The sequence below is a fragment of the Hetaerina americana genome, unplaced genomic scaffold, assembly GCF_022747635.1.
Source record: "Hetaerina americana unplaced genomic scaffold, ioHetAmer1.1.p SCAF_68, whole genome shotgun sequence".
Classification (NCBI taxonomy): domain Eukaryota; kingdom Metazoa; phylum Arthropoda; class Insecta; order Odonata; family Calopterygidae; genus Hetaerina; species Hetaerina americana.
The window spans coordinates 676,467-704,316 of NW_027287294.1; the positions used below are offsets into that span (position 1 = coordinate 676,467).

Consider the following 27,850-nt stretch of genomic DNA (forward strand, 5'->3'; position numbering starts at 1 on the left):
TGCCTTAAGATGTGAATTTCTCACATATGTCAGTCAAGTACTAGGTTAGCTCTTCTCTCACTGATCGAATAGACTTTCAAGTTAAAAGTGGTTGTGAATTCATGTAGGGATATGACAAGTACCACCAAGCAGAATTAAAATCAGAGGGTTGGGCTCATACTCGTATAAGAGATAGATCTCCTGCCAGTACTAAATGCTACAGCACATTAAATCTGCACATTAAGGATAGTATGGCCAATTTAATTCCATCTATTATGTGGTTTCTCAGAAAGCCCAAGAAGTTAACAGAAATTGTAACATGGATTTAGCTGATATGGTGAGCAGTGGCAAAGCCAGGTGGGTGGGTAACAATCGCTCAGTACTCACCAACACCCTTCTCCTTAGACTGCCAAACTGTTGGACAAGAAACACCAAAGAGTAATCAATGGTGCCAATAGTAAAAGAATAAATGTATAAGGATATCAATCCAAACCGTTAGTGATGTCTTAATTTTGCAAATGTTCTAATTTTCAAAGCAAAATGAGGAAATATTGGCCGTGATAACTCAAGGTAACAAGAATGAGATGTCTGCTTTGCATGTTAGGGTATACATGGTAATGGTTTCACAAAAGTAGATAATATTACGTATTTAAGAATATGCCATTATTAAGAGATATTTCCAATAAAGAAGACCAATTCTTGATTATAGAAGAAGACTTGAAGAATTATCATCGCATCAAGCCACACCACTCAGAAGGTTTTTCTTCAAAAATCAACAGCAGAAAGGAAAACAAACATGGAAGTGCTAGGCATGGTGATGGAGGGCAAACGATTGTTCAAGAAATCTAAAGGAGGCAGGAAAGATGGATTCAGAGCGTTTTGATTGGCGAAGAAATGCTGAAGACTGTAATAGAGGGGAGACTGTTAGGCAAGCGAGAAAGGGGTAGGAACAGGATAGGCATATTGCATGGAATGAAGGGAGGAAAGAAGTATGTAGAATTGAAGACAGGATTATCCTAGTGCCTGATTTCAGGTTGTGCTTTTGTTAGGAGAGGCACATGAATATATTTTTGTACGGTCGCATGGCATGTGTCCATGCAAACCTTACATTATACCAATAATACTGTAAATGTTATATAAATAAACACCAATAATAATATTGTACCAATAATAATAACAAAAATCAAAATTCAGCTCCTGACTGAGGGGCCATAGTACCACTCCCAGGGACTTTGTGCACCTGCTGCTTCACCCAGGGTGTTTCTTTTAGGTTCCCATATCTTTCTGAGAAACCCGCAGGTGGCGAAGGAGATAAGGAGTTGGCCTCCCCACGTTTGTGTGGGAATTTCACGCACCGTATGGGGTTTGTACGTAAGAGGGGAGCCCTTAAACCAAACCTTCAGGTTGGTTAAAAAAATTTCTAAAATAAATTCCTTATCCTGTCAAAAAATCGCAAGGTTTTTATGGCGCACATTTTACGTGAGCTTCGGTTGTTTTTTTCTCTTTTCTCATATCTCCAAGTCACCACGCACGCACCACGACCAAACCGAGAAATCTCTCCCCCGCGCGTTACCTCCCACAAAATCGCGGCCGAGGCGATTGCATGTTCCATATAAAAAGAGTGATTCTGCATTTTTCTAAGGACAGTGGAAATTTGTCCCGCCTGTGGTGGTTTCCTTCAAGATCGGAGCTCTTCATGGATCATCCAGAGATCTTCCTGCTCCTCCTGGCAACGGCATCGGGATTGCCATTTGGTCCAACTTTCGTGGGATATTTTAGAGAAGGATTCCCTTTCCAAGAAGTCGGTACGTATTTACTGCAGCTTAATGAAACCATGGAATACCCAATTGTTTTAACCAAGAACTCAAACATTCTCCTGGTGTACAGTGGGGAGGTCCTTAGTTATTATAAAATAAGCTGTAACGATCATTTCAAATACAACGATAGTGACAATAGAAATAACAACTCTCTTATGAAGCTATAGTCGAGATTGACCCTTAACTTCTGCTTCAAAATTTTTCCAATTATCGCCGTTCTCCTCCAGAGTCGTAAGCCTAAAATGTCACAGACCTCAACTTGTACGTCACCTCCCAACGCTGTCGAGGTCTTCCTACTGATCTCTTGTCATACATTCGGATAATCAACAGCAGCAAAATAGATATACACTCGTACATTTCGTATAGTATACGTATTACCACCCACATAATACTTTAAGCGGTTAGGTAGGTCATTAACATATACCAGGAAAAGGAGTTACCCCAGGGTTGACCCCTGTGGCAAGCTATGGGCACACTTCGGATGGATGTCTTAACCTATCTACTGACATCACTACCTTCAAGGTACGATTGTGGATATACTCGTAGGACTTAATCCAATTTAGATGAATGCCTCCAACCCCAAACCTTTTGAGTTTAATTAAAAGTCTATTGTGGTTTACACGATCAAAAACCTTTGACAGATCAACAAACAGCCCAAGAATTTTGCGTTTTATTATCGACTTATCGACTTAATTGGGCGAGGTTGGGACTAATAGTCCCTTCTTCCACCTAACCCTACAATACAGACATTTGACGACAATCACATACAACCAAGCCCTAGATGGAGGGAAATCCACCTAGGTGGAAATCGAACCCACGACCTCTGGGTTGGTAGGCGAGGACGTTACCCCGCCGCCACCGAGGCCGGCTATTTAGCATCTAATGAGTTAAGTATGCTGTCGATTGCCTCATATATGGCAGCCGCAGCAAATCATTCACATCTAAATCCATGCTGAGAATTGGAAAATAAGTAACCTTTTTCGAGGTAAGATACTATTTGCATATACAATGCCTTTTCATATACTTCAGCTAATGTATTTTGGAATGCTATCGGTCTGCAGTTGTCAAATCATTAACACAGTCACGGTTTTTGCATACGGGCACTACTTTTGCTTGTTTTAATTGTCATGGGAAAATCCCGTGCATCGAAGACTCATTAATTAAAAAAATAAAAGGGGTTCTTTGATAGCTTCGAAAAAATTATAAACGACTTAACCAGAAATTTCATCATTGTAATACAATTTGATAATATAACCACACAACTTTAATAAGTACTGAAACGAGAAACGTGTGGAAAATAATAATTGAAATGAAGTACGCGCGATGGGCCTCCATTCCCTACCTAGTTCCATGACCTGAATAGTGATAATTACGATATATTAATCAATGTCCCTTGAATAATTACTTATTATCTGGGGAACGTCAACATTTATAAAATCATGCCAAGGACGATTATTTTCACTTGCTAAGGGTTTTTTGCTTAACGATCCATGCCGCAGGTGTAATAATGAAAAATAACGGCTTCACAGGAAAAACACACCTTAAATAAGTAAAAACGTATCAGCTTATCATCACAATAAATGTACTAATGTCGTACAAACTTCCCTCTGATTTAGTACCAAATCGCCCAAGTTTCCTTTATGGTGTTAAATGTATTGGCTTAGAATCCTTTTCCAGGTGTTAACTTAAACTATTGATGGAGTGGAATGCGAACGTACTTCACTAGATACCTTACATTCTTCTAACAATCATTATAATTTTTCCGCCACTTTCCAGCACGAGTATTTCCAACCTACAACATTTACCGCGACCCTTCGTATTTCCTTTGTCACAGAGTCAATCTATAGCAATCACATGCTCAGTTTAAATTCTCATGCGACACAGGGAGTAGAAGTTTCTGGAGAGATGGACACTCGCAAAATTCCAAGTGTCAACGGGCTCTTCCTTGAACCACGAATCGGCACGGGGGTGGGAATTTAGACGACTGGAAAGCGAACAGTTTACACCCTCGGACAAGTGGTGTCTCAGCACGGCCATTCCAACGCATATTTGAAGGACGACCGAAAAAGTGAATGCTCAAGAAATATAAAACTGCAATCCTGCTAGAGAGATGCGTTCGTTGACTGGAGCCCACTAAACTCGGGGAACTTCAATAATTTTTAATAACACCGCTATTGCGTATTGTTTTATCAATTCGATTGGCATTGATGTCTTTGATTAATCCCAAAAAGACATTTCCCTTACAGAGTCGGTATGGCGTAAAACATAGGCTCTGAGTTTATTGGATACAAGTCTGTGGCCCTAGGTTCTATTTATCTATCCATTTATGGTAGGCATTAATAATGGGTCTGCGACTATAAAAGTTTAATATAAACCCTGGACACGAAAAATACAGCTATTGCGGGCGATAAAAACGCTTAAGCAAAGTAAATAGCATTTTATTTCTAAATATCGTGTTGGTACATCAATGATAGGATATCAAAATACCCTGAAATTCGCTGTTTTTGTAAGCAAGGTATACCAATACCAGTAGTATCGTAAGATTTAGCGTTCTTCCGGTGTTTGATCCAAATGAAATCTTCGCGAGTTTTCCGTTCAGTTAGTTTCTCAGCTGACGACGTTTCGATGACTAACTACGACCATCCTTGGGATGATGGCGAAGATAACCATCGAAACGTTGGCAAATGAAACCCTCGCCCAAAGGGAAACTGGCGAACACCACTAGAATATTAGTATTTTTAGCACCTGAATTACTATTTCATATGGAGTCGACAGCTTGTTTACATCTCCAGGAATCATTTATGAGATTACACAGAAAGTAGTCGAAACGTTGGAATATGTAGCTTAAATAGTTGTCAGGTGAAACGAAGACGAAGAAAAATAATACCTGGGGAAAAACAAGGGGTCTCGTGGTAATCGGCTGAAAAACTCGACGGTATTACAGTGGCCACCGCTTGAAAGAGGAGCAATCGAAGAGTCGTGCACCATTTACCAAATTAATGGACATTGAGACCATTCATGAGTAGGCCAATAGTTTCTTTCCACGCTTTCGTTTTCCTCAACGAAACGTTTTCTTTACCACAAAATAACTTTGGTGTTCTCGTTGCCAGACTCCCAACAGGAATAATTCGCATGTGACGCTTACAGGAGGATACGGTCCTTTCTTTCCTTCTTCAATTAGTCATAACTGCTACCGTTGGTGCTGTGTAAAATCCGATTCCTTGCCTTCCTCTCCCCATTTGCACTGATATTCTCCCTTCTATCGACGCTATTTCTACCTCACTGTCTAGTATTACCAGTCTCAAGCTATCCTTGCCTATGTCGCATTCCCTATTTTTGAACTGACTGCCCACAAAGTTCTTCTGCATATTCTTATAACCTTCCCAGACTCTCTTCCGTTCCTATTAATTTCCCTGTCACATATCTTATAATAGGCATATTTTTTCCCTTGATACATCCTGACAATTCTCTTACTTTCGTGTACAGCCCTTCAATTTTTCCAGTATCTCAAATTTCTCCATTTCCTTGCACTGCTCTTCCCACTAATTCCTTTGGCCCCATTAATATCTCTACTAAGATTTTTATTTAGCTCTCTGTAGATCCTTCTCTACATTGCCACGTTAATAATCTTCTATTTCCTTCTCTCATTTATTTTTTTATCACACCTCCTGTAATCAAAGACTTCTTAATTCTCAGTGTTACAACTCCAATTTTCCTATTTCTCACATTTATCTCAACATTTCTTATCCCCTCATCCACAATTAGATATTTTGATGTTCTTGTAACTCCTTCCTTTTTCCTTCCCTTAAAACTTAAGCGTTGCAACTAGACACTCTCCTATCCCTCTCGCTCCCTGCCATTTTTGGCAGTATTTCATGTAATTGTCATTTCACCTAAACTATGATCTATATCCAAACCCGTGACACTAAGTGTAAATGGCGCTGCTCCTTATTCTGTTAAACCTAGTGTGACGTATGTTACTCATTCTACATTTCCTTCCATGACTTTCGATTGGTGTTAGAACAAGGTGTTGGTCAAACTCTTCATCATATAGAAATCGATTTCTTTATCTCCACGATCATTCCTCATTCCTAACACACACTTTACCTCTTCTCCTAATTTTATTTACTTCACCCATACTCTTACCTCCTCCCCACCTCTGCATTCCTTCCAGCCCCTCATCAACATTAGATGTTTCCTCCGTGGCATGTTTCCAGTTATTTCTTCCATTTGACCTCACCAACTGCCCACTTTTTCCCCTAGGGACCACCATTGGGAACATATATCTTTTATTCTTTAGATTCCTTGGGTTTGATTTTATCTCATTAAATACTCATCTGCTCAACATTCTCCAACATTCACAACAGTTTCACCTTCAGTACTATGGCTACTTTCTCTCCTCTCCACCATTTAAATTTCACTCCATAAATAATTCTCCAGTAATTACCATTCCTTCTCCATCCCCTCACATACACCTAAGAGCTATACTGTCTTTCTTCATTCCTATCTTTATATTTCCTAACTTTGCTGCCCTTCAAATCATCCCAATGTGCCCATCTTAACCATTGAGGTCCTGGTGCTGTCCACTCATTTGTGCAAGGATTTCCCGTGATCATGGCCACCAAGGCCTTGTCCCCTCCACTGCTGGCCATGATACCTGACTGACCCTGTCTGTGTACCATGTCCAATATATAAGAAAAGTTATCAGCATGAAATGTCTTACCTTACTTATGACACATTAAAATCGCCAGGTAAATTTCCACTCCTCTCTTAATGAAACAGCCACGATTTCAGCACAGTGTGCCATAATGAAGTTATACAATCAGATGAGCAATCTTGAATGTTTGCTCTCATTAGGAGTGGGGGCTACGTTTGAGTGAGTCATAGTAGAGGGGAGATAATTCGAGGATGAGTAGGGACCATCCAAAATCTGAATTTACAATTTGATAGTTCAGGAGAGGATGAGTAAAGAAAGACGAGATATAGAGAGATGACTTGCCAACACACATTGGAGGGTAGCCAGTGATGAGTTGGGTGATAATTACTCATATAACTTTGTTCTTTTGTTCCCACCTTAATTTTTAGGCCAGTTTGACTAACATGTGTGCATACATGTGTTCCTATCCCTTTTCCTTACGTCGAGTTCCATGTGAATGACTATATATAAATACATATATATATATAAATATATATAAATATATATATACATACATATACATACTTTTATATATATATATATATATATATACACATACATATATATATACACATACATATATATATATATACATACATACATATATATATATATATACATACATATATATATATATATCCCAGTCAAAGAAATATTTTTATGCTTGTGGTTTGCCTGATTCCACCTTCCCCGCCTCTCCTGTTTTCGTCCTTAATATATGTTCCTGTCCCTTTTCTTTACATCTAATTACTTGTGAATCTAAACAACAAAAGCAGCAAAATACTTCAGACGAGAAAATAATTCTTTTCCAATTGTACAGCAACCAAGATTGCAGCATGGTCACCTGATAAACCGGAAAACGTATGGGAGCTTAGTGGTCAATTTGAAGGGGACATCATGCTCTTGCCTGACCAGGCTGGATCTTCAAGAAATATAATCATCAATGAAGATACACGTTGGCCGAATGCTACTCTTCCCTACTACATTGATCCAGTGTTCTGTAAGTCACCATAATCCTTGGCCGTGCATTTGCCAGGGTGCACGAGCTTTAAGAGCTTCACTCTGGCTACAGTCAAAGGAAATTTTATAGCCATAACCCTGATATGACTGAGTTAAATTTTTTAATAGTTCCAATCAGGTCCCATTTCTTAATGTCACATTAAATTCAATCATTAGTGAATGCAAACATTAGCTCAGCATGGAGATTACGGACAAATCTAATTTTATAAACAAATATTTTCTTATAAGTGAATGTAAATACTGTCACCATAACGTGGTCTGTCAGTTATTGAGCTGTTTAACAGTCAGTTTTAAACTTGGGTGGAGGTTATAAAATGGAGTTTTGGCCAAAACCAGAGGCTAAAGTTAACTATCAGTTTGAGAAGACATTATAGCATTTGGCACCAGTATTCTTCCAAGTTTTTCAAAATACTAAGCCATATCTTAACAGTGCTCGTATGCACATACATCTATTTGAACTTTTTTGGTTGATTTATGTGACTGTTTACATTTTCACAATTTCAGCAATATTATCTCCAACTCAACCACTAACCGACATAACGTCTAAACCCAATGATAGACTCATAGACTCTAAATGAGGTTTTGCTATGGCAAATGGATATTGAGAAATGATTATTGCCTTTTATGCCTAAAGAATTATTTTATACAATATTTCTATTGGCAATCTACCAAATAAGGTAGGTTTCGGATGGACAGAAGCTACCAAATGATACAGCAACAATTTCCTAGGCCCTCTTGACAAAACAAAGCCTTAGGTCCTCCACTACACTAAGGTCCTCTTCATCTCTGTAAACATCCTCCCTCCCTTAATTGTGCCCAACATCCCTATCCTATTCCTGCCCCTTTCTCGTTTGCCTATCATTCTCCCTTCTATTAAAGTCTTTAATATGCCATCCCTAATCAATATGTCTCGCATCCATTTCATCTGCCTCCTTATGATTTCTCCCAATTGCACTTCCCTTTTCTTTTCCTTTCGGTCCACTTCAACTTTTGATCTACACCTTTCAAACTGCTTCAATGACGATGTTTCTGTGCTGTACAAAACTATCCTCCACATCAAAGTTTTGACAAGCCTTTTCTCAACTTCCTTACTCCACATCCCTGTCATCAAATCTCTCCTCCTCGTGGAAGCTTCTTTGCATTATGCAATTTTTCTTCTCGTCCCCCCACTAGTTTTATCATTTTGATCCAAAATACTTTGAAGAGCAGGTGAACTGTTTCACCTGATCTAGTTTTCTCAAGCCTAGTTCAACATTTAACTTGGCCTTCCTATTTCTGGAAAAGTTCAAAAACTTTTTTTTAATTTTTTCTCACTCCTTACCTATCCCACTGACCTTCCAATGCACTCAGCAGTTTTGCAACCCCTTGGCTGACTGACAATCTAAAGCTTGAGCATCTGGTGACTTGACTTTCATTCTTACCTGCAGTTCTTCCGATGTCTCTTCAAACATTTCCTTTATATATAAGTTGAACAGTACAGGTGATAATGGAGACCGCTGTCTTACCTCTCTTCCTAGCATTGCACATCTGAACTCTCCATCCCTCACTCACACCTAAGTAGTCTGACACATGTACAAGTTGTGGATTACTCCCTCCAGTCCATTCTTATTTTCTGCAATATATTCATCAGTTTTTCCCAATTCAGTCTATCAAACAACCTTTTCAAAATCTACAAAACATACAGATGCACCCTGATTGTATTCTACGCATGTTTCTATCTATTAGTGACCTCACCACTGCAATGGCATCACGCATGTCTTACCCTTTGATGATCATCTCCCAAGTAATCATTTGCCCTGCTCTCATCCTCTTGTTGATGATTCTAAGAAACAACTACAAGTGCATGTGAAGTGAACCTATTGCTCGGTAGTCCTCACATATTGCAGCTTTACCTTTCTTGGAATAGGAACCAATACTGACTGATCTTATGAAATCTTCCCACCAAATCTCTCTCTCTCTCGTAAATGCCACAAATTAGTCCATAAAAACTCCTCCCACCTTTTCCTAAACTTAAGACTAGTTCCATAAAAATGTTGTCTTCCCCCACAGCCTTACTTGATTTCTATTCCCTTAATATTCTTTCTACCTCACCATCGAGTAAGCCTGGCCCTACGCCATCACTTATGTCAAATTTTCTTTCTACGAGGGTGGTCTGAAAACTTTACAACCTCAGAAAATGTGTCTTGTATCTTTGTTGGGTCGGAAACTTTTCAGACCACCATCGTATGTCTAAGCTTGCTGGCCTAATGTCTTTACCATATAGTTACTCTAAATGATTCTTTCATCCACCCTTAATCTGCAAACAGGCCATATCCTTGCACCGTCTTCCACCACACTTCTTTTCCCCTATTTATTTCAGCCATCAGTTAATTATTGAACTTTTTATACTATCTTCCACCTAAGTCTGTATTTACAGTCTTCCATTCTCTTTTCAGTCTTTATAATTATCTTGTCCATGATTCATGATTTCCTTGTCCTTTTCCTAATGTTTCTTTTGCGGCTTCCGTTGTCACGTCTTTGATATGCTGTGATTTTTCCTCTGTAGTGCCCAGTTCCCTTTCCTGGCTCTACAATCTGCCAATTGGCTTCCTTGTTGATTTGGTTAATGCTTCTTTGCTCCATTCCTTAAACCATCTCTCTTGTTTTTACCATCTTCCCAGTTTTATCGTTTTGAATCGCATCCTTCATTTCATAATTACTTATTAGTGAACTGCATCCAATCCCGGAAAATTGCAAATTGTTTACACTATTCCTAAATCGGTGCCTAACCATAATATAGTCTGATACCTTTCCGTACCCCCTGTCATTTCCCGTGTATACCTATGGCTTTTGTGGTGTCTAAACCAAGTGTTGTTGATGATTGACACATCTCATGCAAGACTCTTTCCCATGCAGGATTGCACTCTCTCCTCGGTCATTCCTTGTTCCTAAAATGTAGTCCCACACCTCATTACGCTCTCTTTCTTTGCCTATCTTCAGGGCAACACACTGTGTAGGTTACATTGTGGCAAGGAATTAGAGCACAAGAGGAGAAATAACCATCTCACTTTTAAGTGCTCTGCTCAACCTCTCCTCAGTATCTCTTCTTGCAATTGCGGGTCATCCAAACCTTGTCATGCTTGATGACACATCTGTGACTAACATTCCACTCCCCATCCTGAGTCAACAGGTAACCTTCAATCTCAGCGCATGTTTGCAAGTTCAATTCAAATTGTGCAACTTCAACTACATTTGAAGCACCAATTTTTGGCAAAATGAGAAAAAGCTATATCATCACATCAATCAGCCAAAATAAACAGTGTTTCGGTAAACAGGGGTATCTAATTTGAGGTGAACTAATCCTCATAGAGCAATTTTGGGGGGAATCAGAAGGGTCTTAAATGTATACATTGAACTTATTTAATTATTTGTACATGCTGCTAGATTGAGCACGAGAACTAATTAAAGACAACTTCCCATTGTTCGTTCGCTAAACAACAGTGGCCACATACTGCCCATCAATCTTAAAAGAACAGACAAATTAAAACCAAGAGCATATTTCTCTAGAATAACTCCATATATTTATATGTATAACTCCAGAGCTATATTTCCAGAGTCCAAGTTTGTCAAAAAACAATTTTATCATCTCCTCCTCTATTGCATGGATTTTAACAATAAATGATGAAACTAATGAAAATGCATTAAGATTTTTTTCACTATTACTCATTTCCTTTACTCAGCAGAAGGAGAGCGGGAAATCATCATGGGAGCACTGGCGGAATTCAATCAAACTTCATGCATGAGACTAGTTCCATACACAGCTAATGATGAAAAAAAGGACAAATCATTGATAGATTCACTCTCAATTACACGTTCACTTCCTGCCAGTGGCGATGAGGATGAGTCCAGACTTTTCGCCTCTAAAAAAGAGCCAGCATCTTACATATGGATTCAAGGGGAGCCAACAGGTTGCTGGTCAATGGTGGGAAGGCAAAAGGGTGAAGGACTCTCAACCATTCCAGATGACGACAATAAGGAGGATAACTTGGATAGCGTGGAGCCAGATCATTCCATTGCCAAGAGGAGTAGGAAGATAAAGAAGAGGAGTTTGCTGGAATTCCTAAGCCTGGGCTTTATAACAGCAGATAAGGGCCCAGGGCCCGGAGGGCAAGTGGTGAACTTGCAACGACCTGGGTGTGTCCACCATGGAGTTATTGTGCACGAAGTCCTGCATGCTCTTGGATTCTTCCACCAACAGAGCGCTTATAACCGGGATGATTACGTGGATATCATATGGGACAAAATTGAAAAAGGTACAAGTCTCCAGAGTACTCTGAAATACACCCTAATGAATTAACTCAAACTTGAATTTCCTATAGATTTAATGCATCACAAACATTAGTTTTACTGATATTAGGTTATCTAGTCTTCAAATTTCCATGAAACTACTATGAGGTTATTTTATTAACAAATACTTAGGATATATAATATATCATTTATGTATATATATATATATATATATATATATATATATATATATATATATATATATATATATATATATATATATATATGTATATGTATATATGTATATATATATATATATAAACATATATATATATAATACATCTACTTATGATAATAGTAAGATTAATGATTGTTAATTATTTTATACTCAGGCAAAGAAAGCAACTTTCATAAGTACAATTCATCCCTAGTCACAGACTTTGGCGTAGAATATGATTATTCTAGTGTGATGCATTATGGGCGCACTGCTTTTTCAAACGATGGAAGTGATACCATAGTGCCAAAGGTAAGTACCTTGGCTCAAAAGTTACTGAAAACAAAATTATTTTGTTCAATAATGTTCTCTCTAAGTAGCAGTTACCACAATCTCCTTATAGATTAACATGTTGAAGCTGTTTATGCAATTTATATAGAACCCTTTTACATGAAAATAGTAAGTTGGATTCAATTAACATGTAATCTAATAATTTCAAGTTTTTACGTTTTAACAATGAATGCACTGACTTTTACATTTAAATTAGTTAAATCATTTATTTATGCAATTGATTTTTTTTGTTATGTACACACTACAAAAAATTGGGTTTCTATGACATAGAAATTTCTAACGGAAACATAGAAAAGGCAGAAAAAAAGGAGTGGAGGAAATACTGTGGGCAGTTTAGAAGGCTGTGATAGAAGGGAGAATGTTGGGTAATCAGGGTCAAGGACAGGAGAGAGTAGGCTCCTCCTTTAGACAAGATGAAGGCAGGTTGAACATACAAAGGACAGAGGTCGGCAATAATGTACGACAAACAAAGGAAAGTTCTCGTGATATTTAGAAAATAATAGTCATTATGCGCAGCAGAAAACCTACAGTTAATTATGTTGAATACCTTGAATGAAAATTACATGAATTTATTCAGCAAAAATATTAAATGATAATGAACAAATTGAGTAGCTTCAGGCGTAATGTGGTGGAAGTCGAACACACTGAATAACTGATCGAAGCACTTGATAAGCGGAAAATCAAGTGGAAAATGGATTATCAAGCGGAAAAGAGCTGCAATCAGTTATTCAAATGATAATGACATCCATTATATCTGTTACAAGCCTTTACGCTTCAATCAAAGGGATATCCTTATTTTTCACAATGGTTTTATAAATTATTGAGCAGCATGAAGGAACAAAGGTAAATAGAACATTGTCATTGTTGCAATTCCAATGCATTGGAAACCATAAAAACTAATAAACTAATAAAACCATAAAAATCATTCAGTAGATATGAAAAAATGTTGACAGAAGCATGAAAATTATGCTTAAAAATGAAGGTGAAGAGCTTCCATGTCTCATTGGCATATGTGATTAAAGTGAAGCTTAAAAAATCTCAGATTCTTGAAATTCTCTCCCATCTACTGATCAAATGAATAATTTAAGAACAATCAAGTATTGCGAGAAAAAATGAGCCCTAACAAACAATATTTCAACAAAAAGCAATAATGAAGATGCTTTTGAGCTTAGCATTAATTCCATGCACTTCATATTTTAAATATTTTTGAAAGCTTTATTTTACATTATCCCTTAAGTAACGATTGAATGTTTTACAAAGGGAAAATTTTGGGCGGGAAAACTTATTAGGGGTAAAGTAAATCAGTTATTACAGATGGATGTTGGGGAGCTCTACCATGAAAGTACAGAAGGAATCAATACACATTGGACAACTAAAATAAACGTTAGTACTTTTCTTATTCATGAGTGGCAGTCAACAGCAATGGAGAACTGCTTAAATGTAAACATTATACATAAAATGACTAGAACAGCATGATCTAGGAAATCACCCAGACATGCATAAGCATGATAAAAGTTACTAGAATGTCATGATTTAGGAATCTACCCTAAATCTCACGCATGAATTCTAATTCAGCCCTCAAAAATTTACAAAATTTTCAACATAATTTCCAAATTCAATCATGAGCATAAAAAACAATGCAATAATATAGCAAGTTATGTACACAAACATTTATAGAAAAGTTCCAGTTTTCAATATTTTGCCTTCAACAATTCCTCTCACGTTTCAATGTCATGAAAACATAATTGCATCTTTTTTAAAAATTCATTTCTAAACAAATTAATAAATCAAAATATTAATGCTTTTTGATAACTCCACCACTTAAATTCACATTAATACAATAAACACCCATAACTTGCCATACACTAAATAATTGTTCAAACATTCTACAGATTTTTCCAACAATAAAATTGTATTAATCAGATTTAGAAATAATTATGTAGGCTACTTTTCATAATGCCACAGAACTCGCTACAATTATAGCTAAGACCAACAGTTTAAAGAGAGATTCTACTATTTTCACATGAACTCTACAAACTGAAAATAATTTTCAGCGAGAATACTTCAAATGCCAAATTTCAAGGAACACCATATGTGTTCTTTATATAACTGATACGTCATCAAAGAATGCAAAGGAACGAATGAAAAAAAAACAGTTAAGACTCATCTGCACTTATTCAGCATGTCTTCAATGCATAATAATTTAAATTAACAACAGTGGTTACTTTTAACAGAGTAGCATGAAATGGAGGACATGCCTCAATGACTAGAATTTAGGGCATAAATGCCACCAAAATTAAAAATAGAGATATTGTAACACAGATAATTATTTGCCTGGATTCAGGAAAAGACAAAAAACTATTCGAGACAATGAAAACGTACCAAACAACTACAAAATCACTAATTACTATAGACTTGTTAATTTACTTACATGGAAGCAGAGAATATTACACATGCTTTTTACTCTGTTAGTATTTAGAATATTTATGTTTTTTTTTAATTTCTCACCAGTAAAAAACTGGGTAGCAGCAATTACGTACGTGGAAAACTTATGCTCAATCTTTCAATTCCTCTTGCGTATGTTTCATTGTAGGCATTTCATATTTCAATATCCCAGTCCATTAATTGTTAGTATAAAATTACAGAGAATTCAAATGATAAATGGAATAAACATTGCTATTAGGCAAAATCCATACATGAGGAAGTACCCTGATAGCAAAGACACCTTTGCTACTATCTTGATGCTTAACCAAGGAGTAACTAGAAGGCTCAATTGTTTAAACAATTTTCACACATCTCTATGTTTCAAATTATCATTTTGAAACAGTATGTTTTCCACCCAGACAATTGTGCGACCACACCCACCTGAATTCATACACATATATTTAATGGAGTTGGGTGTGAAGAACCAGGTGGAATTCTTGAGATGAATTGGGACTCTCCTAACCATCTATCAGGATAGCTTAAATGCAGTCTCAAATCACCATATGTGAAGCTTTTGTTTGTACCTGCTTAAGCCAATAAATATTTGGACAAGGACAGAACTAGAACTGTTCACTTGGAAAAATGTTCATGCTACCATGAATCCAAGGAATTTGCTACATAAGCAGAAAAACAAACAAATTAAAACCCAACGATATCTTTTCATGAAAGACCTCAAGTTATCAGCCAGAAAATAGGTCCGATGAGTGTGAGTAAAGAGCTCATCTCGTATTAAGCCCTACAACATGTCAAATGCATTAATTCTGTGTGGAGAGCCCCATTTCTTTCCATACGGCACCTGCCATTTTTGAGAATGCCCTGGTACCTGCAAAATCACAGTACTTGGGTTTAGCCTTAGAGACCATAGCTATTATTACCCAGATTTGAACCCAGACCTCTTGGGTCACAGCCACATATTCAGTACACTAGGCAGCTGTACAACAGGGCCTTTTGTAGTTCACATAAATATACCTAAAAATAAAGTATTCACATAAATATTAGGTGTGAAAGGAATGGACCTTGTATAGGTAATCATAATTTTATATTCATTAATAAGCGGTAATTATAATACTAATTAGATCAATGCGACAATATCAGAGTGTGAAAATCATTCACCTTGACCGGGATCCAGGCTCGAATCCTGGTCAAGGCAAATGATTTTTACACTCTGAAATTGTTGCATTGGAATGCATTTTAGTGGATGACTCCGTTAAAAGTTACTGTTGCGGCATCTCTTTGGAATTTGTTTAATTAGATCAGTCAGTGTGACTGAACAGACCTAACTGAGCAGAAATCAAGCAGCAAAAAAAAAACAGCTTTGCAAGCATGGTTCTCAGGATAGCTTCAACTGAGGTGAATGGACCATTGATTCAATCTAAACATGCGGCTAGAGCCATAATTAGTTTCTCCTTCACACAGCATAAACATATGATCCCAGTGATTCCTAGTGCATTTCCACTCTATTGTGGGAATTACTATAAGTGCCAAGAAACATTTAAGCATAATATAACAATTATATTGCCACCAGAATGCCAGGGCACATTACCCTCATACCTCCTTCTCCTCTAGCTTCTGGCCCTGAACCCTATCCACAACTCTAAAAACAATTATGGTTAACTTTTCTTTCTTTAAATATGACAATTCAAGTGCAAAATCAAACTTGACAATTCAAAAACTGAAAAGGGTAAAAAATATTCTCATATACAATAAAGAAATAATAACAAATATGAAAATGAATCATAATATTTATAAATAAGAAGTCTTTAGAAAAAAGGATTGTTGAATCTCAGGATCAAGTTGTGAAAAAGAAACTAGCCAATTTGTGGTTTAATTTTAAAATTGCATCGGCTGCAAGTAGGAAAATTTATCCATATTCCTATACCTTTCGAACAACTAAAAGATTTGATTTCTGTATTCACTTACTATACATTAAAGCACACTAGACATAACTCACTTTCTGAAGAATTGCTGACATATGAATTGGCATTAACATGTTGTTTTTATTTTTGTCCGCAGGATAAGGATGCAAAAATTGGCCAGAGGAAAAAAATGAGTGAAAAGGATTTGGCTAAACTGATGCGTAGCTACTGTGAACAGAAATAAGACTGCCACAAGACATGACTGACCTCCAAGATATCCTTTTAACTACTACCAGGGAATGTTAATGACAATTTATCATCTATAAACCATTTTAACTGAATTACATTGCTAAAACTTTGATAATTTCATTATTAACAGATTAATAAACCATACTCACAAGATAGTCAAAATCCTGCACTATCTTCATGTTTTTTGACTGTAGTAAGGAAGTTTCTTCAATTCTGAAACAGCAACTAAAGCAGCCTGTAGAAGAGAGAATCAGAAAAGTGAAATAAGTTTACCAAAGTCGTACATTCAGCAGCAATAGATAAGCAGACACAAAAGTCAGCATTAATTGAAACACAGGCAAGCCCACAGGCACCCCAAAATTACTAATGTCAACTGATCACATAATATGGCTATATAATGAGCAGATGTCTTCTTTTGGGGTGATGAAGCACGTAGATTTATAAATATCATTCTGTGCCTCAATGCCACGAGACAATCTTTAGTGAATTTCAAAAGCCTTACCTATCGGTACCAATAAAGAGAAGTGGTGAAATTATTGGCTTAAACTTGAGAGAAGGATTTATCAGTCAATTTACAGAAATATTCCACTGCTGTACAGACCGTTTGAAGACCAATATTAATAGTATATCTCTATGTTATAAAAGGCAAAATGAAATCAGGTTATTAACATAAGTCATTGTTTGTATGCACACATGAATACAATGCTTAGTTTGAGACTGATTTTGAAAAATTTCCAGGACAAATCTCCCTTGAAAAATAATTCAACATTGTCACAACTATCTAAAGAAGACTGATTGAATTTTTCAAAAGTTATATCAAAATTTCAAGCCAATCTTTGCTATTATAATTTTATTTAAATTTTGATATGCTGGGAAGAGAGAAACATGGAAAAATGCCAAAACTAATATCCACCCGTGGATATTCGAGGGTTTACTGCAGTTTATTCTAAGCATATAGATAACCCCAATTAAATTTATAGCAATGAAAAGAAAATAAACTTGGTCTTGATCAAAGAAAATAAAAGCAACATTCTTTCATCGAATAAAAAGATAAAAGGAGGAACTGATAAAAGCCTAGAACTAATAACGCACACTTAATTTCCATTAAGCAATACAACCAACCTTGCGAACATTGTCCACAGAGTCACAGGTCAAAGCTTCAATATCCGAATTCAACCGTGTGGACCATGCGGTTTGAAGGGCATGGCATGAGAAGCGAGCTAACAAATGCAGCAGCACACAGCACCGCAAGCGCAACACAGGATTTCGGTGACATAGAAACCTACTCAGCTCTATACCAGATCCACTGTTTTCCCCTGTCAAGTGAAAGAAGATTTTTGATCACTCATGAGGCAACAACCTTAGGAGCAAAACACATTATAGCCGTTGAGTGTTCCATTAAATACACATGTAAAATTTCATAAATTTCAAGTGGAAGAGGAGCAATTAAAAATGGCTTCAGTCAAACTTCCCAATATTTTACACACCAAATTTGTTCTGCAACTTGAAACATTTACCTTGGATTTTTCGCCATATCAAATATGATTATTTCACCAATGTGCGACAGATAACCCTTAGCCTGTGCCCATTACACCATGACCATTTCAACAAATAAAATGTGATGCAAGAACAACAAACTTGGAGGAATGATATTTCTAACAGAGGCATAGTCTGTGCAATAAATGCATGAACTGATGTAATCTGGCAGCCATGACGCCAACTATAGCAGCCCCACCCACTAGCGGTGCTACTTGTCTGAGACCCAATGAGCCATCTGTGCTTGGCGGATCGTTGAGCTGTGTGTATGGTGCCAGTTACGTTAGTTTCTTTGGTCCTTGATTTTACTGTTTGTCGAAAATGGAAATTGATGAAATCACGGAGGAACAAATAAACATCAAGTTATTGGTGAAGCGCGGTAAAATTTATCAAGAAATTACTGAAACCGATGAACTGAATTTAAGAAAATCAACACTGCACATTATTTTAACCGAACATGATGGATTTATCCTTCCCCGTGACAATGCACACTCAGCATTGATTGTTCGCCAGTTTCTGGCAAAAAATTCAATCACCACCCTTGATCATCCTCCTTATTCGCCAGATCTCGCCCCCTGTAACCTTTCCCTGTTCCCAAAATAGAAAAATATGACGAGGGGACATCATTGGGAAGATGTGGACACAATAACGCAAGAAACGACGAGAAAACTAAAAAGCCTAACTGCCAAGAACTTCCAAGGGTGCTTAAAACAGTGGAAAAGAAGATGGAATAAATACATTGCCTACAAATGGAGAGTACTTTGAAGGGAGAAAATCGATGCAGACTAAATTTTGCAAAATAAAGTTTTTATGGCCAGGGTTTGTGCATTTGTTGGCCAGAGTAGTGTCACAAAATAATCAACTGCACTTCAACAGTTTTTTTTCTCTTTTTATCCTCAAAATTCCCACACATTTGTCGACAGGTTTCTATGCTGTTTCATTCCTGACAAAACTTTCTCAGACAACCACATCCCTCAAAACAATGTATGCATGTTTATGAATGTATTTTTCCAAGTCAAAAAATTCTCTAAAATCTAACATGATGGCTTAGTGAATAGTTTTTTATGTGATTCCTTGGATAAAAATGTTTTCAAGACATATTATCTGTGTCAAGAACATTTGAAATTCAGTGGCTGCATGATTTGAAGAACCATTCTACTACGTGAAATGACCCAGCATTTTTAACACACAGTGTTGTGCCACAGATAACAGAGACTAATAATATGTCTATAACTCAAAGAATCTTTATAATAATTATCTCTATGACTCAAATAATCTTTTTGGTAACAAAGAACTTTGAACCTCAACTGTGCATTAAAATCCCTTTATCGCAACGCACCTATTTATTATACAAATATTACCATAATTTATAAAAGAATTCAAATTACCTTTCCCAAACACAACCTCTTCCACAAATGGTGCATTTTCCGGGAGAACCCTCAACGTGTGGGCCAATATGGCAAGAAGGTCAGCAGCTATACGAGCTTTCCTTCTTTCCAACTGTAACTGCCTCTGGAGGAAGAGCGCAGCTGCCGATGGCAAGGGCCCAAGAACAATTCCAACAGAGTCCATCCATTGCTGCAAGAAACCTTCTCCAGCATGCACTAGGTGGCAAACCAATAACCACACACATTCCAAAGCCTGCAGGGTTTCTGCCCCGAGATCACCTTCCCCTTCGCCAGCTGAGCATTCTTTGTCTGAAAGAGTGCACGATGAATTTGTAGACCTACCACCACTCCTCCGCCCAGCTAACAGTCGAGCGGCATACACTAAGTTGGGAACGATCTTTGCCTCGAGATATACAGCCAATAATCTCTTATGCAAATATTTCCTCTTGTCTTCCTCTTTGGAAAGTAGTTCGGGAGATGATAAAGGGAGAGAGAGATAGCAAGACACATATTCGACCACACGGGAAGAGGCATGCGGGTGGCGCAATGGGGTCGTGGCAACTGCAATAAACCCAGTTTGTAAGAGCGATGAGCAATCTCCACTCATGACTTCTTCCATGGACGACTGCAAAAACGCCAACCACTCATCGCTTTCAATCGGTCGAGGATCTTCGTCCAATGGAAACAATGACGACGGCTTGACATGACAACCGGGTATACTTTCGGCCAGTGATTTCGGGGAAGACGGGTGAGTCTCATTCCTCATTTTCTCCTCATTGGTGACACTCTTTTGATCTCTTTCCGTGTGCACGTCATGGGGGGGATTTTTTGAATTCCATTTGCCCTTCCTCTCACCTTCATCCATTTTCATAAATCTCACTTGGCCACTGGGTTTCTTTAACCCATCTACGCTCCCACGTGTACCGTTTTTGGAATCAGTTATGTTGTCCGAATTCACTGTCCTAAATTTTTTTGTATCATCTGATGATGTTAGCGGTTTAAATCGCAATTCTTTGAGGCTTGACGTTGCTGGCTTGGGAGTCACCTCATCCACTGCTCCAACTACAGCTTTTTCGCCAATTTTGCCGTGCATTTCAATCTTCTTCACAGCCTCCACCAGAGCACTGAAAAAGATGCAAAATATATGTATTACATAAAAAACAGATTTGTAAAAGTGGCCGCCATTTGAAAATGAAGATTTCTGGTAGAATGAAAAACCATCAAATTACAAATGTTGATTTTTAACAATGCTGAGCTTTTACAGCAACACCCCATATTGCCTGCAAACAAATCTAATCCAATGTAAACTGGTTGATAAATAATAAAAATGTACTGTGCAACAAGCTTAATTTGAAAATAAAATAGAAAACCACAACAATAACAAAAGCAAAATCTAATCAACGATATTTTCTATCAAACAAATGACAATATTTCCGTTTTCAATTTCTACTTCTAGTACTTTACCACACTTGTACCTAAACTTAAAAACTCAATGGGATGTTTTGATATGAATGAAATTTAATTAGAAACAGATATAACAATCTCACACACATTTATATGTACTTTCTCCATTCCAATGAGTGATTCTAAATATCATTATGAACTAACTCATTTAAGCAAGAGTTGAATGGAAGGTATGATAATTCACACGAGGGAAGTTAAATCCTACAGATTGAATGCTGTGTTGTAAATGAACAAACTCTACATTTATAACTTTAAAGCAGGGTCATCATCTTAACCTAAAATTATCGTTTTATTAAATACAGCCAGACATAGATCTCACTCAAAGATTGCAGGCAAGAAAACAATTATTGTAAATAATGGTAAAAACAATATTTATACTTTATGAAATCTCCAGAACATAAACACTGGGATAAAATTGATGAAATTAAAGCAGTAACAGTCATAATATAAATTTATCAAAAATAAGCCGGTTCCATGGCTGGACTATGACTTTCCATCGCTGAAAAACTAGCCGATTAAATTCATGTTAAGGAAATTTTGATTTGGACTATACCATAAACTGAAATGAATTTTCATAAAATTTAAGCTAAACCAGTTTAGAATTTAGTAAATGATTAACTTGAAATTACAGGTCCTTCAGATAAAAAGAACAATGACTCACTTGGGTTGACCCGATTGCTGCTGTTTCTGGAGTCCTTCTTTCTGCCTTTCCTTCTCCATTTCTTGGGATGTTGTCAAACGAAGAGTCAAAGAAAATGCTGAAAACAAGAACACAACAGGATTCAGGAGAAGAAGAAACAATGCACGTGCCATGCTTAACACCCATCAGACTGAGTTATTAACACATTTTCAAGGAGTTAGTGTGCTATATAATCAATACATGGATAAACCTTGAACACATACAAATGTAATCATGCAAACAATCTATTCCATTTTTTGTTCTTCAGGGCTCTAATGAGAGTTTTAAGAGCCTGCTACCTGATGATACTTCCTGCCACTGCAGATGAGTGACTGAAGTGAAGAAGAGGGCGAAACAGAGAGAAGGAAATGGCTCAAAAAAATGGCAAATGGCTCAACAGTGGCATTTTACGTGGTCGAGCATGGATCAAAACAAAAGGATTGATTGGGATCATTATTATTATAGGTTATCTACTGGTTAAGGTAGGTTTTGGATGGACATAACCTACCAAACTGTACAGCGACAATTCCCTTGTTTCTCCTAACAAAACACAACATCCAACACTACAATAAGCCCCAATTCAATGCCACATTCTTCATTCCTCCTTTCATTCCATCCAGCATCCCTACCTTATTCCTGACCCTCCCTCACTTGCCTAACGTTCTACCCTCTATCACAGTCTTCAACATCCTTTTTCCAATCAGAAGCCTCTGCGTCCATCTTTCCTGCCTCCTTTAGATTCCTCCTAACAACTCCACTGTCTGAACTCAAGTTTGAAAAAATGTGTGATCACTAGCAACACTATGATACTAACGTGTGCTTAACATAAACGGAAGCAGCAGATTCACAATCATTCCAGGAATCCCCCTATCCTTGTCACTCTTGATGCGAAAAGTTGCTTGTTAAACGAGTCATTTTCTCTATATGCTCACTGCGCACTATGCAACGTGCTTGTTACATGAACTTCCACTATATTTGATTTCAGGATCAAGAACATTCATAGGAAGGGATATAGAATAAACCTAGACATTTTGATATGTTTAGTGTGTATCTGAAAAGTGACCTACCCCTGACACCGAAAGTAATAAGATTAAGGGCATAAATTGAAAGCAAGTGAGAAAGAAATCAGTGGATGAGAATGTTTAGTACCATGGGAATTAGAATAAGAGTTGCATTACCAGAAAGAATGTCCAGCATTATAGGGAAATAGGCGAGACAGGCTGACACGAAAGACAGAAGAAAACATCAACAAAACATTATTAACGCAGATGTGGAGCCTACTGTTTTTCGTTTAAAAACCTAGGAAATCATATCACCATAAAATCTGCTGCCATTTGGATATGAAAACAAATAATCTGTGCATAGAGGACACAAATTGAAAACGTTATGGGTGAACAGAACTTTTCACCAAAAACTTAAAGATGGCAAAAAATGTGGTTGGAATATTATATTATAAGAAAATCAAAGCCGTATTCGAAAGAAGAACGCAGGTTGAGCATAGAGGAATGGGGAAAGAAGTGACATTTTCAACATATTTAAATTGAGCAATACTTCACACAAACATTCTTTAGAAATAGAAAGTCTTCTGTAATCGTTATCATGTCCCATCCAAACTCAACCACCAATTATGAGGCTACCCACAGTTAAAAGTATAAAAAATACATCAGCTAGCCTCTAAAATTGTACAGTAATTATTTAAACCATCATTGAAATGTAGATTCATACGAAATAATAGTTTTTTCCAATTTCTACCTGCATTGATCACAATCTTTCACTAACCTTCTTCATTCTCTGCAATAATCACTCTCCCTTTAACGAAGGGATGATCCAGGAGTTCTGGCCATGTTAACCTCTTTTTTGGATCCTTCTGAAGAAGCCCCTGAAACATACAACCCCAAGAATTGTTATTACTACTATTATACCTGGAATGATGCACGGGCTGTCAGATTGCTCACACATTATTCCATTCAGCTGGACTATGGTTTCACTAGTGTTGGATTCAGCATTATCAGGTAGACTACAGCCATGAACATGCTGATTGTAATGCCAAGGAAACCGTCGTGCAACCAGACGGAAAAATGTGAAAGTAAACCAAAAACCCAAATGTCTTAGTGCATCACTCTGGATGCTACCAGTATGACTAACGAATGCTTATAATAAGCATGCACTCAATTTTATTTTTAGGCAGATTATTTGGTCATGACAGAAACAAATTTAACTGCTAAAAATTTATATCTAATATTTTCACCCTAAGCAATTACAGACCCCTATATGATTCACAGATTTTATCCTTCAAAGGAAACAAAAATGATTCATTCAACTATTCATTTTTAATTGTTTAACGAAATTGAAAATAACTTCAAAATGTCTACATAACAATAATTTGATTCAGCATATGCACCGAATGATGCAGTAAATATGTACTTACCTCTGTTAACGCATTACATAAGAATCCTTGATGATTAAGGTTAGCATATTAAAGAAAGAAATTATTCCCCATTAGATGGCATCACTTAACATGACCTTGGACACAATACCAACTTCAATGTCAACTTAGTCATTGGACTGACTTCAATGAATTACATAGTATGAAGTAAGCATATTGGAATATGAAGGATAATCACATCTATAATTATTCTAATAAGATAAAAGATTAGATAAACAATAATCACATGTAACTAATAGCTATCAGAAATAACAGATTGAAAAGCTGTTCTGATGTAAAGTAATCCAAAATGTTCCATTAACAACTTAAGTTCACAGTTCTTCAAGTCCTTTATCTATATGGAATTCAAATCTATTCTCAATTATGCATTTACCTGTAGGAAGTCTTTGCAGGTCTCTGATATAAAATCAGGCCAATTGATGGCACCATGACAGACTAGACGAACCAAGTGAAGAATCGAGGTGGTGCAAAATGGCGGTGAGCCAACAAGCAGCTCGTATATGATGCAGCCCAAGGACCTGAACATATAAAATAAGAGGAAAATGGGATATAAAAATATGCACATATGCCAATCTCCTTATGGTTTTCACATAGAACTTAAACATCACTTGCCACCAAAACAATGAATATGTATTGTGAAACATCATTTTGTCACATTATTAGCTTCATGAAGTGAATTATCGCATTTGCACCAATAGCTCTGGTGCCATCTAATAAGATAGCTCTGGCCATAAACGCATTAAACAATATCAAACCAATTTTTCAAACACTTTGGTCATAAAAACCTAATGTGTGCAATCACCAGGTCCAAGTGACACCCATTTCGTAAAAACACCATACACACAGTAATCAACCCAAAGGTCGGTTTGGTAGGCGACGGTAGAGTTCACCCAGTACTAAGCCCGACGGCGTGTGAAATTCACACATCAGGGTAGGGGGGGCCAGTTCCTTTCCCTGTGCCGGTTATGGTTTCCCAGGAAGATCTGGTACCCGAAAAATCACATAGCTTGGGTGAAGCTGCAGGTGCCCAGAGTGCCTTGCCTAGGAATCGAACCCGGGACCCTCTGATCAACAGTCCAACGCTCTACCCACTGGACTACCGCGAGCCACACTCTTTTAGTATATTTAACCAAATGAGAAGAGCAAATATCAATCATGACAACTCATGGAATTCGATCAAAATGGTTTTAAACTCACCTTTCTTGGCAATCTCAGGATGCAATGTATTAAAATAGCTACATTGAATATAATTTAATCAAAACATGAGAGCCTAAAGGTTTGGTTTTCTGGACTAATCTTATTTCTCTAGTACATGCATCAATGGCTAGTGTAATCATCAATCCGAAGGACATTTACCATCCTTTGCTTATGGTTTAGCATTGTTATATGATGGAATCAATTGGGAATAAATTTGGTGACAATATTCAAGACAATCTGCCTTTTTACACAATCTGTTTGCATGTTATGTCCTGGAGTTATGCAAAATAGAAAAACAAGTATATATGCTTCAATAGATAAATGTCAGTGCTCATATAATATAAAAGTGGTCTATCACTCTACACAAAAATGTACGAAATTATTTAAAAATTCAGAGAGATATTAATATAAAGTATTTGGGAGTAAACTCAATGAAATGGAATTAACATATTGCCACAGTAGTTTCCATTTTTTCCAGATATTGTTAATCAAAATTCTACTTCACTCATAACAAGGGTAAATTGTCCTTGGAGAAAGTTTATGCATTTCTTCAGTCAACTGTTACAAACTTGCTTTTTAAGGTAGTGTGTGTACATTTTGCAAGCAATAATTCATCAATTAAAAGGATAATTAGAAGTATAACTTCTAAAAAATACATATGACCCTTCTTATCCATTATTTGTTATATATGGTAATATGCAAACCATATCTGATTGTGTGGTTAACTTGCAGAGAAATACAGAACTAATTACATTCAGTCTCACATCACTTGTGCGGTACTTTATTTAAGTCCAAAGATTCTTCATGTTACCCAAAGAAATAAGACAAGCTTAACTGAGTTATTAGTACCTAGGATGGTATAATCCTGGGTGCTGTCAAAAGACGGCAATGACGACAAATGGTTTCAAGGTTATTTACCTTTCTAACTAATCTTTTGTTGGCATTTACTAAATTTAGAATGTTTGTTTAGCACTCAAAATGTAATATGCATACAATTTTTGGCATGGCAATCATTTATTACCATTGACGGTGGCCAATACACAGGTATTTTCTAAATGAAAAACTTAAGCTTTATGGGAATAGTGTACTGATTTCAACTAAGTACTGAAATCAATACACTATTACTAAATGCCTTAGTGCTTCACTTAGGTTTAAGAATGTTTGGTAGAATTTAGCTATAGGTCACTCAATTAGAACTCCTTTATATATGAGTACTCGATTAGTATAACCACAATACTAATATTACCATAGGTCTGCATTATGATCATATGGTCGTTCATCAATCAATTCTGGAGCCATATAGAGAGGAGTCCCCTTAATCGAAGTAAGCACATGAGTTCCAGTTGTCATATTTCGAGCAAATCCGAAGTCGCATAGCTTGGCGCCACCATCCTCCGAATGTAGCAAAACATTTTGCGGCTTCAAATCCCTGTATAAAATGAATTCGAAAACATATTTTTTCAAGGCACAACACCAAGATGGATCACTATAAAATAATATCTGACATCAAGAAATATAATCAATGCTGTGCATACCTGTGCAGTACCCTATGCGAATGAAGATAGTAAAGAGCCGACACCAAATCACATGCTATTTCTCTAACTCGATGCTCTGGCAAATAACCTTCCTTTCCCAAAATGGTATACAATTCCTTTCCAGCAAACTCAGTCACGACAACTATCTGCCCAAGGGAAAAATATTACATTAAGAGGTAGTCACATTTTTACATATCAACGTAATTCTTTTCAAAGAGTATAATAGCATACCTCGCTTTCTGTTTCAAAAGAATCCAGCATCTGAATAATATTAGGGTGATGTAAATGTCGCTGTATCTCACATTCCTGCCGCAAACTCCTAAGTTCTTTCTCACTTCGTCCATGCTAAATTGCGGATAGACAAATAAAACTGATGAAAATATTTCGAAAAATACGTAACAATGAGAGAAAAATCAACGCGAATACATTAGCATAACATGTTAGTCAATAAAATACGAGCATACCTTGCTGATGACTTTAAAAGCAACGATGCGGGAAGTTTTCTTCTCCTCGGCTTTAAACACTCGTCCAAAAGATCCTTCCCCGACTACTTTAATGACTTTATATTTCTCCATTCTGCTCGCATCAATCCAAACATACCATATTTCCCCCCTTTTAAGTCAACCTTTCAAAGTAAGCGATACCTTGCATACTACTTTACAATGCCGCTATT

General features: G+C 36.9%; 2 protein-coding genes across 2 annotated transcripts; one reads left to right on the forward strand and one right to left on the reverse strand.

The window, feature by feature from the left end:
• Positions 1 to 298: 298 nt before the first annotated feature.
• Positions 299 to 16,927, forward strand: LOC139696119 (hatching enzyme 1.2). Its single transcript, XM_071594720.1, has 7 exons — positions 299 to 336; positions 1,627 to 1,784; positions 7,313 to 7,492; positions 11,232 to 11,489; positions 11,649 to 11,804; positions 12,171 to 12,304; positions 16,841 to 16,927. The coding sequence occupies exons 1-7, from the start codon at positions 299 to 301 to the stop codon at positions 16,925 to 16,927; spliced, it is 1,011 nt and encodes a 336-aa protein (XP_071450821.1).
• On the reverse strand, positions 13,868 to 27,850 carry fu (STKc_STK36 domain-containing protein fused). Its single transcript, XM_071594711.1, has 11 exons — positions 27,642 to 27,850; positions 27,409 to 27,522; positions 27,178 to 27,323; positions 26,889 to 27,071; positions 24,819 to 24,963; positions 23,779 to 23,878; positions 21,982 to 22,078; positions 19,857 to 20,980; positions 18,055 to 18,248; positions 17,082 to 17,167; positions 13,868 to 15,796 (listed from the first exon to the last, which is right to left on the reverse strand). Exons 1-10 carry the CDS (start codon positions 27,750 to 27,752, stop codon positions 17,108 to 17,110), a joined length of 2,274 nt encoding a protein of 757 aa, XP_071450812.1. The 5' UTR covers positions 27,753 to 27,850; the 3' UTR covers positions 13,868 to 15,796; positions 17,082 to 17,107.

Excerpts from the sequence above, each read along its gene's own strand:
- LOC139696119 (XM_071594720.1), top strand. The coding sequence starts at position 299 with ATGGATTTAGCTGATATGGTGAGCAGTGGCAAAGCCAG. Across the intron at positions 1,785-7,312 it reads ATTCCCTTTCCAAGAAGTCG|CAACCAAGATTGCAGCATGG; the intron begins GTACGTATTTAC and ends CCAATTGTACAG. Across the intron at positions 11,805-12,170 it reads ATGGGACAAAATTGAAAAAG|GCAAAGAAAGCAACTTTCAT; the intron begins GTACAAGTCTCC and ends TTTTATACTCAG.
- fu (XM_071594711.1), bottom strand. The coding sequence starts at position 27,752 with ATGGAGAAATATAAAGTCATTAAAGTAGTCGGGGAAGGATCTTTTGGA. Across the intron at positions 24,964-26,888 it reads GATCATAATGCAGACCTATG|GTCCTTGGGCTGCATCATAT; the intron begins GTAATATTAGTA and ends TTATATGTTCAG. Across the intron at positions 17,168-18,054 it reads CTGTGGACAATGTTCGCAAG|GCTGCTTTAGTTGCTGTTTC; the intron begins GTTGGTTGTATT and ends TCTCTTCTACAG.